This window comes from Alnus glutinosa, chromosome 5 (genome assembly GCF_958979055.1).
Source record: "Alnus glutinosa chromosome 5, dhAlnGlut1.1, whole genome shotgun sequence".
NCBI lineage: Eukaryota > Viridiplantae > Streptophyta > Magnoliopsida > Fagales > Betulaceae > Alnus > Alnus glutinosa.
In genome coordinates, this window is record NC_084890.1 from 7,946,612 (window position 1) to 7,957,506 (window position 10,895).

The 10,895-nt window shown below is 33.0% G+C and overlaps 1 protein-coding gene across 3 annotated transcripts; it reads right to left on the reverse strand.

Moving 5' to 3' along the window:
* Window positions 1-2,921: 2,921 nt before the first annotated feature.
* On the reverse strand, window positions 2,922-7,260 carry LOC133868473 (E3 ubiquitin-protein ligase RMA1H1-like). 3 transcript variants are annotated; one of them, XM_062305375.1, is made up of 3 exons: window positions 7,102-7,259; window positions 3,695-4,469; window positions 2,922-3,509 (listed from the first exon to the last, which is right to left on the reverse strand). In XM_062305375.1, exon 2 carries the CDS (start codon window positions 4,422-4,424, stop codon window positions 3,702-3,704), a length of 723 nt encoding a protein of 240 aa, XP_062161359.1. In that variant the 5' UTR covers window positions 4,425-4,469; window positions 7,102-7,259; the 3' UTR covers window positions 2,922-3,509; window positions 3,695-3,701. The 3 variants fall into 3 exon arrangements, with proteins under 3 accessions (XP_062161359.1, XP_062161360.1, XP_062161358.1); XM_062305376.1 differs by lacking the exon at window positions 2,922-3,509 and adding an exon at window positions 6,814-6,958 and having other exon boundaries at window positions 3,578-4,469; window positions 7,102-7,260; XM_062305374.1 differs by lacking the exon at window positions 2,922-3,509 and having other exon boundaries at window positions 3,578-4,469.
* Between the last annotated feature and the right edge of the window lie 3,635 nt (window positions 7,261-10,895).

Below are 10,895 nucleotides of genomic sequence, written 5' to 3' on the forward strand. Positions count from 1 at the left end.
GTTTGTTAGAGTAATCAACTCTATTTTCATGATTAATCGAGGAAAGTTATTAATTATTTATAAAAACAAAAAGACAAAGACAAAGACAAAAAAAAAAAAAAAAAAAGTCTATGCTACAGTAGTAGTAGGCCATGGCCCATGTGGGAGTCACATTTTGTGTCCTTGAATGTGGTGACACTAAGGCCTCGAAGTCAAGGTAGAGCCAAAAATTGGAGTTAATATGAATTGTGAAGCATTTCATTTTGGTACTTTATATATATATATATATATATATATTTATTTATTTATTTTCAGATGTCCATAATTGGCAAAGAGACTTTTTGGGTTAAAGGCTTAAAGCTCATTCAGTCCTACAGGGATAGGATGTAATGATGTGCAATGAATAGCCTCGCGTGAGAGAGAGAAATCAGTCCCCTCTTGTTGGGGGCAGCTATTTGGCTAATGATGGTTGCACTAAAGTCTTTTGTACATCAAGTGTACTTACGTGCAAATAATGAGTAATCTTTCTTGCTCTTGCTCGAGAAATATATATGCTTTGTATTGATGTGGAAGTGATTTTTATCTTTATTTTTACTTTTTCAAGAAACATTACATTTTTTTTTATTGTGAAAATCATTTATACGTCAACATTATTATACAAAATGTGTAAATTTGTTATGTAAGAAACATTACTCTTTAGATATTCAAGCTCCTGCCCGAACAAGATGGGACTTTAGTATCCTCTAACGTGAGACTACCCATTACACATGCAATGAACAATCTCATTTAATAGATATAAGAAAAAAAAAAAAAAAAAAAAAAAAAAAAAAAAGGTTAAATACCCCAGAGGTACCTGAGTTTTACGTGTTTTTAAATTTAGTACCTCAGTTTCATTTCGTATCACAGGTAGTACCTGAATTTGGAAGAAAAAAGCACTAGATAGTACCTGTCAGATTTCTCGTGGGAATTTCAACTTCTCGCCACGTGTCAACCAATGAGGTTGACACGTGGCACCACATAAAAAAAAATTAAAAATTAAAAATTAAAAAATTAAAAAAATGTTTAAAATTAAAAAAAAAAAAAAAAAAAAAAAAAAAAAAAAAAGGGGTGGCTGAGCCACCCCCTAGGGCCAAAACCCTTCAATTTTTTTTTTTTTTTTTCAACTATGGGGTGGTTCGGCCACCCCAGACCGGCCAAGGGGGTGGCTGGGCCACCTCCTTGGCCAAAATGGGGGTGGCCGGCCCCCCGTGGTGGCCAAGGAGCCACCCCTCTTTTTTTTTTTTTTAGTTATTTTATTTTAATTTTTTTAATTTTAATCATTTTTTTAATTTTTTTTTTTGGGTGCCACGTGTCAACCTCAGCGATTGACACGTGGCAAGAAGTTGAAATTCCAACAAGAAATCTGACAATGATTTTTTCTTCCAAATTCAGGTACTACCTGTGATACGAAATGAAACTGAAGTACTAAATTTAAAAACACGTAAAACTCAGGTACCTCTGGGGTATTTAACCCAAAAAAAAAAAAGAAAAAAAAAAGGGATGAACTCTGAAGTGTGACTCGGGAATCAAGATCGTCTACAATTATTTCAAATAATTTGGGTAGGTGATTGTGAGATACCAGTTATGAGATCCACCTGACCAAATAAGTGGTTGGACAGTCCAATTTTTATTTTGTTAAGTAAATCTTATAAGTGGTCTTTCATAATCACTTGTCTGAATTTGAGAAAATTCAGACAAATAATTATAGACGATCCTAACCCGTGACTTGGCTATAATTTTTTTGTCATTCGTGGATTTCCTTCCCTTTTGGTGTCCTTTCCTGTATCTATTGGGGATTGAGTAATTTGGACAGCAAATTTTTGGAGATGCCAATCGACCGCAAACCCTGTCTAAGAGAAAGCAATGCTGAACTATATAGAAAAGGCATAATATGACATAAATGTGAACAAATTTTTGAGTGTTTTGTAAATATTTTGTATTTTAGATTATTTGTTAATATTTTTATTTTTTGAAAAAAAAAAATAAAATGAGAAAGAGAATGATTTAACAAACAAACCAATAATTATTTGTGGCCGTTCAAATTTAGAAGTCAAACAATCAATGATGTCTACACTACTATTATATTTGCTTTTCTTGAATGACACGGTTTAAATATTAGTTAAATAAGTTTTTTTTTTTTTATTATTATTATTATTATTTTTATCAATAAGAGAACTCATAATTTAACACAATCTCATAATAAATATTTTGATTGTACACCTTAACTCCCAAAGACTATCTAAGGGATGTGCGAGAGAGGCCATGGCCCCCACCCCCCTCCCAAAAATCTGTTTAAAAAAAATAATTAAGAGTTTATTTGTTACTTTTATTAATGGTTGTCCTCTCAAAACAATTTCAATACAGTCTGCTCTTTTGCTTAAATTTGTTACATCTTAATAGTTGAACATTACTTATTATTAAGGATGTTAGGCTCTGTTTGGTATGAGAAGTGCTTTTTATTTTTATTTTTTTGAAAATGTGTTATGACGTAAGCATAAAGGTGAAAATAGTTTAAAGTATTTTGTGGGTATTTTATATTTTAAATTATTTGTTAATATTTTTGTTTTAAGAATAAAATGCCTGATGAAACACTTTTAAGAAAAACATAATAGGTTAAAATAATATTAACAATTTGGTATGTGTATATAAAAGAGGTCAATGTTGTGCATAGTACTAATAAGGCTACTCATTTTGTCTATTGGAATAATCATTTCACGCGTACCAAACATATTCTAAGAAATATACGGTGAGAGGAGTGTAAATTATAATTTCTTATATTCATTTTCGCTTGTCATTTTTTATAGCTAAAAGGCTTGTAAAGTGTATAAGAATACAAATTATCGTGCACATCTTTTTTTAATTAGATGGGCTGTTTTCAACCTCGTGCTCGAAAGCATTTGCAATTGGTCATCCATTCTCTCTTTCATTAATAGAATTAAAATACCGTCATCCGTAACCCTTTTCTCATTGACTTTCTTTTTTTAGAAAGAAAAAAAAAAATGGAGACGGTGAACACAAAACGAGATTGTAGAGTAAATTAAGGAATTTTAGCAAATGCTTTGTACTCGGACCACATGGGTGGTCTATAATTTATTTGAAGGGAAGTAGAGGGATTTATTTTATGTCCGCGGGAGTCGCAGAAGATGACATATGACACCTCCTCCATCAAACATTTGGGGGAGCGAGTTTGGTGGCAGTCGTGATCCGATTAGTGAACCACAAAAAGAGTTGCATGCCATGCATCATTGACCACATTAGGTGTTGTCGTGTTGAAATTGATGCCTTCGCCTTTACAGCTGCACCACTACTCCATCCCCACTAATCTTTTGAAGCCTCCACTCACCTATTTTTGTATTCAATAAACTCCTATACATCATCCTCCGATGCTATCCTCGACCATCCTTTCGTCGACTCGAACCTGTGATGTGATGTGATGTCTTAACCGTTGATCCAAAAACCGAAAACGACTTGGATCAATGGAGAGCACGGGTCTTCAAATTAGACCAGAGTTTAGTATTTCATCTCAAATGTTCAACAGATAAAAGATGAAAACGTGAAGTTGCTCAAAGCAAATCTCAAATATTACTAATATGTATTAGTATTCTATCCATATTCATAAAGCTTTAAGTGCACACTCTTTACAAGGTATAAAAAACGGCGGGGGAGAGTAACCTACACTGCGTTCAGAAGACCATAAGGCAGAGAAGAAAGCAACAGAAAAGAAATATTGAAATTCTGTTCAGCGACTTGTCTGCTTGCATCTCCTGCCTTCTCAACCTAGGGTTACTACTCCCCACTAGGTGATATGAGTTTGGATATGTATACAAGCTCGCCGAGTTCCCAAACACCCTCGCATAAACCATCTCCCCAAACATGCCAACCACCGGATGGTGGAAACCCGGCATAGTCCCTTCAAGATTAAGCCATGGAGATGTCGAATCCTCTTCATGACTGCCATATGGGTGAGGGTTGTAATGTTGATCCTGATAAGGATTACGATATGGAAGCTGTTGACCAGTGTTAGATGTAGTAGATAACAGAGTTTGGGCACCACATGCAGCTGGTCTAGGAGGTATGGCCATATCCCAATGGGATGCCTTGCCTGCAACTTCAGCTTCGTTTAGGGCTTGGCCCCGGCCATAGAGCGGGACCATGGTGGTGTGAGATATGTCAGCCTTACAAACTGGGCACTGCGGATGCTCATCGGAGGCAAGGGAATCGCTCTGTACGTGAAGCCATTTGTAGATGCAAGGCCAGCAGTAGAGGTGGCCGCAGAGGGTGACCACTGGCTCATGTGCAAAGTCTAAGCAGATGTTGCAGTCAAAGCAACCATTGGAATTTTCTGACTCTGTTGCTACACCTTGGATAGATTTCCACTCCCGAGCAAAGTAGTGCTCAAAAGCCATGGATATGTTCTCACGACCTTTCTTGCCACCAATAATCCTTCGACTCTGTGACAGACAAGAGGAATGGAACCAGTTTAGTGCTCAGAATTCCCAGTATCTGGCTACGTTTGGAATTTAAACATCAACCTCGAGACCAAACAGAATAAGAAACAAACTAATTGGATGAAGACGATAAGTAATAAGAATAGTCTACTAGAATATTATCACTTGTACTCGAGAGCATCTCCTGATGATAACAATGGCCCCATCATGGGACTTTATCTAGCTGGAACTTGGGAAAAAACAAATGCGCAAACAGAAAAGGCCGGCAACATGGGACCTTCACTATGCTAAAGGAACAAAAACTTATCCTATAAATTGAAAAAATAAAGCAAGAAACTTCAAAGGAACCAAAAATCTAATCAGATAAAACAATAGGGATGAAATTACAATAATTAAAATCTATGCAATTGCAGCAGATGATACATGTGACTGTTTAATAAATTTCTTTATTTTTTGCTTTGCTTAGTCATTGAAGATGCCATTTCTCACTAATCCTCTTTAACAAGAACTCCCGTTCCTTTTTTTTCTCTATTTTAGGCCCACTGGGAAGTGAAAACAAATGGTTGAGCAACCAACACATTGATAAAATATGCAATATGAGAACATATGAAAACTAATCTAAATGCAGCCCCTTAAAAGTATTAGCAAGCCTTTCAGATCGTATTTGCGTAAGTCATAGAGATAAACCATATCAAATTACTGCACTAGATATATAATATGCAAATCTTCCAAGCAAAGTCCAACTGTCCAACTAGCAAGCGCTCCAAACATAATTCAACAAATGGACCCTTCAGATGTTCAACAAGCAGAGCTCATAACATAGGAGAATATAAGATATCTTCAAGAACATTGATACATGCATTTAGAAATTTAAATTTTGGCTTATAATGGATCTAATTCCTGGACCACTAATTATAGACGAATTCTGTGCTTAGGGTTAAGATCGTCTGGATAGAACTCTGCTTTATGATAAAACAAACAAAAATGGTATAACTATTTCATCAAAAGTTAAAAGAACAAGCCACCATTGGGTAACACCCAAAGGTTTTGCAAACTAAATAATGCAACTGTTAAAGACTAAAAAGAAAATGGAATAGTAACAATGACAAAACTTTGAAATCTTAGTTAGATATGCATGGGAGAACTTGTGCCCCTCCAATAACCACAAAAATGCTCATCAAAAGAGGCATCTACTATAATTTATGCAATTGATAAAACAAAATAAAATAATTAAATGTTATTTGTAAAGTCCATGTATAACTCAAGAGGTTTATTCCAAAAGGTGAACTCGCAATGACACTAGAATAATGAAGAAAAATTGGAGAAGCACAGAGTTAAAAGTGAGCTAACAAAGCACCAATCCACCCAACCCCCCATTAGTGCAAGCTGACAGGTAGCTATGGCATGCCCAAGTCCTACCTATTTCACATACTCATGGCATCAATTGAAGATCCACAAGTGCATGCGAGACCACAAAGGAAACGAACCTAGTGAGGTGGAAAGCCTACTTTTCCTTCCCAATCTTTTAGCAATATTGATAATCAATTTAGTTATATCCCAGCTAAAGCAAAGAAACTGAAATCATCCTGATCCTGATCGCTAACTCTATGTTTGGCCTGAGAACTCTGTATTGCACTATCATTTATCAAAATGGATAAGAATAAAGGGGAAATGGTCATGGTATTGGAAGCACTAGAAAGCAGGTAGTATATGATTAGTATGAACTACAAGAAACAACCTACAGAAACAGATCAAGCCCATCCAAGGAAGCAAAATTTTATTTGACAACAGAAAAAAAGAAAAAAAAAAAGGTCTTCCACTTCAAAATAAAGCATCAGGCATATTCAAGACCCTTCTGGCTATGGACTTGAAAATAACAAATTTAGGGCTCAACCAGATGTTTATGGAACAAAGAATAGCTAAATCCCAGGGCCCATATAACTCCCAACACAGCTTAAATGCAAATCAATTCAAAGCCAACGAGCGTTTTTAAGCAATTTCTTGCAAATACATCATGAATCAAGGTTCATTTTAATAACCCAAATAGAATCAAGGTCGATTTCAATTAAATCTTGAAAAAAAAAAGAAAGAAGAAGAAGAAGAAGAAGAAGAGAGAGAAAAGGAAAAGGCCACCCTCTCTAGCTGAAAACCAATCCACAGTTTGGTGTAATTCTTTCACAAAACTGAAGTCATTTGGTTCTCGGCGTTAACGATCCCAAACTCATATGCATATCTGATTCTCACATTTTTACAAAAATAAAAATAAAAATAAGACATACAAAGAAATGATAAATGCCTGTAATCACTAGCCCTATTAAAAAACAAAAACAAAACTCGTAACCGTTACCGCTCCGTTTGGTTCTCGAGAAAACAAAAACTGAGGGAAAAGTTGACGGAAATCGCAGATATTCCTTAAGCAAAGAAGCGACTTCCAAGAAACTTTCCTCCGTTTTCCCCGATTCTTTCCAAGAAACCAAACAAACCCTACATTCCTATGAAAATAGAACCCCAGACAAGGGTAAAAAATCGCAAACAAAAACACAAGATCCAAAAGACAACCAAAAACATAAATTTCTTTTCCCAAAAGACAAAAACGACGCGAAATGAATGAAAGGAAGGGATTAGAGACACGTACCGAAAAAGAAGCCGTAAAGAATTAGAGATCTACCACAGAGAGAGACACAGAGCTTCCGAGAAGCTTCAATGGGACTCAGATTTCAAAGAGAGAGAGAGACAGAGAGAGACAGAGACAGAGACAGAGAGATAGCGTTTCGATAGAATGGCTGAGCTCCTCTTTCGTTTGCATTTTATAGACGAACCTTAGCCTCTTAAACGTGATTTAACATAAAGCCATAAAGGTGCAATCCTCGCCGTTTTTCGTGGCTCTGTCCACTGCCGACGTGGCCCTTCCCATACAAAGTTGGACAAAGATTTTTTGCACACAACAAAATTGCATAAAATAAAACAAAGATAAATGGATGGAACATATCTCAATTATATGTATTTTGTGTTGTGTATATATTATGCAACATTGTTGTGCACTAATCACAACTCTACAAAGTTACAAATCATCGTACCCCATCTAATTTGGCTTCTATTTGGTTTAATGGTTACAAAAGTTATTTTAAAAAAATAATAATAATAATTTTAAATGACAGTAAATAAAAATGTAATTTTTAAAAATACACTTAAATGTTTAATAAAATTTTGATTTCATTTTTAAAAATTGTGTTTTTATAAAAACACACTATTTACATATAATTTGAAAATTTAATTTTTTTTCTTCTCATTTTTCAAATTACCATTCTTTCAAACACACTCTACTTCCAAACAAGATATTTTTATGGATTTTTTTTTTTAAAAAAAAAAAAAACGCACTTTTAACCTGCAAAATTTTTTAAGACCATATATATTTTCAGTTTAAACTTTTACAATAAGTAATTATTTGACACTATATTAAAATAAAAATCATGAGCTCAAACCTCTAGCACTCACAGTTTATTCTCATTTCAATTAAAATATTTCATGTTATACGTGAGGTAACACAACACTTTGGTGGACTCGGAATAGCTATAAGAATTACTCAATTATAAATAGTCTAGAAGCATTTGATTACGTATCTCTAGTGCGGTGCCATTAGTAATTGGCATGTTAGTTTTTGAGATATAAATCGATGGGTAATTATAGACGTTATACACATGTTTCATTTGAATTTCTCTAATAATGAAGTGTTTTTTAAAATCACAATTTAATGAAAATTCAATAATGAACAATCCTAAGTCCAATAATAATTTAGATGAGTTGTGATCGTACGATAGTCTTGAAAGCTCAAGGGAGCTTGGGGTTTAGAGATTTAGTGTGTTTTAACAAATCTCTTATAGCTAAACAATGCTGACGACTAATGCAAAATCCTGACTCGATGGCTGCACGAATCATTGGGGCCAAATACTATCAACAGTCCACTTTTTTGGAGGCAACTTTGGAGAAACGTCCATCTTTTACTTGTAGAAGCCTAATGCCTACATGTGATGTTCTTAAAAATGGGCTTATATGGCGAGTTGGGGATGGTAGTGACATAAGAATTTGAGGGGATAAATGGCTGCCTAGTCCAACTTCGTTTTCAATCCAATCTCTACATAGAATCCCGGCGGTAAATACAAGGTTAAAAGAGCATATAAATCAAGATACAAAGTGGTGGAATTACTGTCTCATAAAAGAAATCTTTAGTGCCAAGGAAGCTCATATTGTTTGCCAAATTCCTTTAAGCCTTGTGAAAGTAAATGATACTCTCATTTGGCGAGACACAACGAATGAGGTTTTTTCAGTCCGAAGCACATATCATATAGATAAGGAATTACAAGCCCTTCGACGCAATGGGAGCTCTAGACAAGGTGTTGGGATTTTAGTATGGAAGATTGATTTGGATTCTTAAAATTTCAAACGCAGTTAAAATGTTCATATGGAGAGCGTGCGATGATTTTCTCCCTACCAAACAAAATCTGCTTCAGCGTGGTGTAGTCTCTGATGATTTATGTCCTTTTTGTTTGCAAGAAACAGAACACATGTTAGTTTTTAAAATTATGCGTTTAAAAAAAAAAAATCTTTACCTGCGCTTCCAAATGATTTATTTTCTATGCTTTATTTTATTTTATTTTATTTTTTACGAAATTACAGTGTGAAACGCATCCTAACTCTCACGCAAATACTGTAAATAATGATAAGTCTTATTTTTATTTTATTTTTTTCTTTTATAAGTCTTATTTGATTGATAGCTCGAACTCCAAAATCATGAAAACGAAGTTGCGTCCAAAATCCGTGATTCTTAATTAATTAACAATCTTAAAAGACAAAAAGAAAGGGAATTGACCAGTTAAACCCGTGATTCTTCATAAAAGAGTACACGTAGGCCACTATACGTTTTTGGACTAAAAAAAAGTTTAATAGTAAGAAAAAAAATACACGTATCCTTTTAAATTATTATTTAATTATCAATATTTTTTTAAATTATTAATTATGTCAATAACCTCTTAACATCAACAAAAAGATAAAAATAACCTTATAAATTCAAAAAATTCAAAAAAATAACTTTTTAAAAAACAAATTAAAGAAAAAACGATTTTTTTTTTAAAAAAAAGTGAAAATTAAAAAACAAAAAAGAACAATTTTTTAAAAATAAATAAATAAATGAAGATTATATAAAAAAAAAATTTAAAAAAACAAACGAAAAAAAAAACCCGTTTTTGTTTTTTTGTTTTTGTTTTTGGTATAAATTTTGTTATTGTAGATTTTTTTAATAATTTTTTTAGTTTTTTTTTAAATATTAATATTTTCTATGAAGAGTATTTTGTCATTAGAGGGGACATTGACATTTTTCGGTAATCTAAAGAGAGATTAATTGATACAATTAGTAACTTATGGAAACATTAATAATGAGGTGGTAGTTCGAGATAATTATGTCTACGTTTCCTTAATAATAATAATAGTAAAGGCCACTATGAGCATCACATGTTCCAATTATTTGGACACACTTAGTGAAAGCAACTTTAATTTTTTAATATTAACCCAATTAAGGGATGCAGTACATATTATAAATTGGCCCAAAAGAAATATATAATATAAATTGTGTCCTTTTCCTCCTCCACAAAATCTTCCACTCTGATCTCGGAAAAAAAATAAAAAAGGAAAAAAAAAATTCTTCCTGTGCAAGATAATATGCGTGCTGAGTAATGATTCACTACCACCTAAATATACAACTTTTCACCACGTTGTCTATGTGGCAAGGTGGTCCCTACTAATTTTAGAGTTTTTTTATTTTTAAAAAATAAAATAAAGTGGGAGATCACCTTGCCACATAGACAAGGTGGTAAAAAGTTGTATATTTAGGTGGTAAAGAATCATTTCTCTATGCGTGCTCTTTTAGAAGAATTGCAGGCTCAAACTCAATACAAATAAAAGAAAATAACAGGGGAAGTGGAAACTAATAAAAAAAAAAAAAAATGGGGGGTAAAGTCCACGTACCCTTCAAACAATAACCCAATTAACAATGCCCACCTAAACTACTAAAAAAATGTCAATATTCCTCCAATGACGAAAATACTTTTAATAAAATAATAAAAATACATTTTTTTTTTAAAAAAAAAAAAAAAAAACTAAAAACCAAGGTGGCCAAATTTAAAAATTAAAAGAAAAATTGAAATGTTTTTTTGTTTTTTTTTTTGAAAAAAAATTTATTTTAAAAGAAATAAGTTTTTTAAACAAATTAAATTTTTCGTTTTTTTCAAATAAAATTATATTTTTTCGTTTTTTGAAATTTATATGAGTATTTTTATCTTATTAAAAAAATTATTAAAATTAATTTTATCCTTTTGTTGGTCGTAAGGGGATATTTACAATTTTTTAATAGCTTAGTAGACATTATCGTAATAGAAA

Coding starts and splice junctions, on each gene's coding strand:
- LOC133868473 (XM_062305375.1), bottom strand. CDS start 4,424: ATGGCTTTTGAGCACTACTTTGCTCGGGAGTGGAAATCTATCCAAGGT.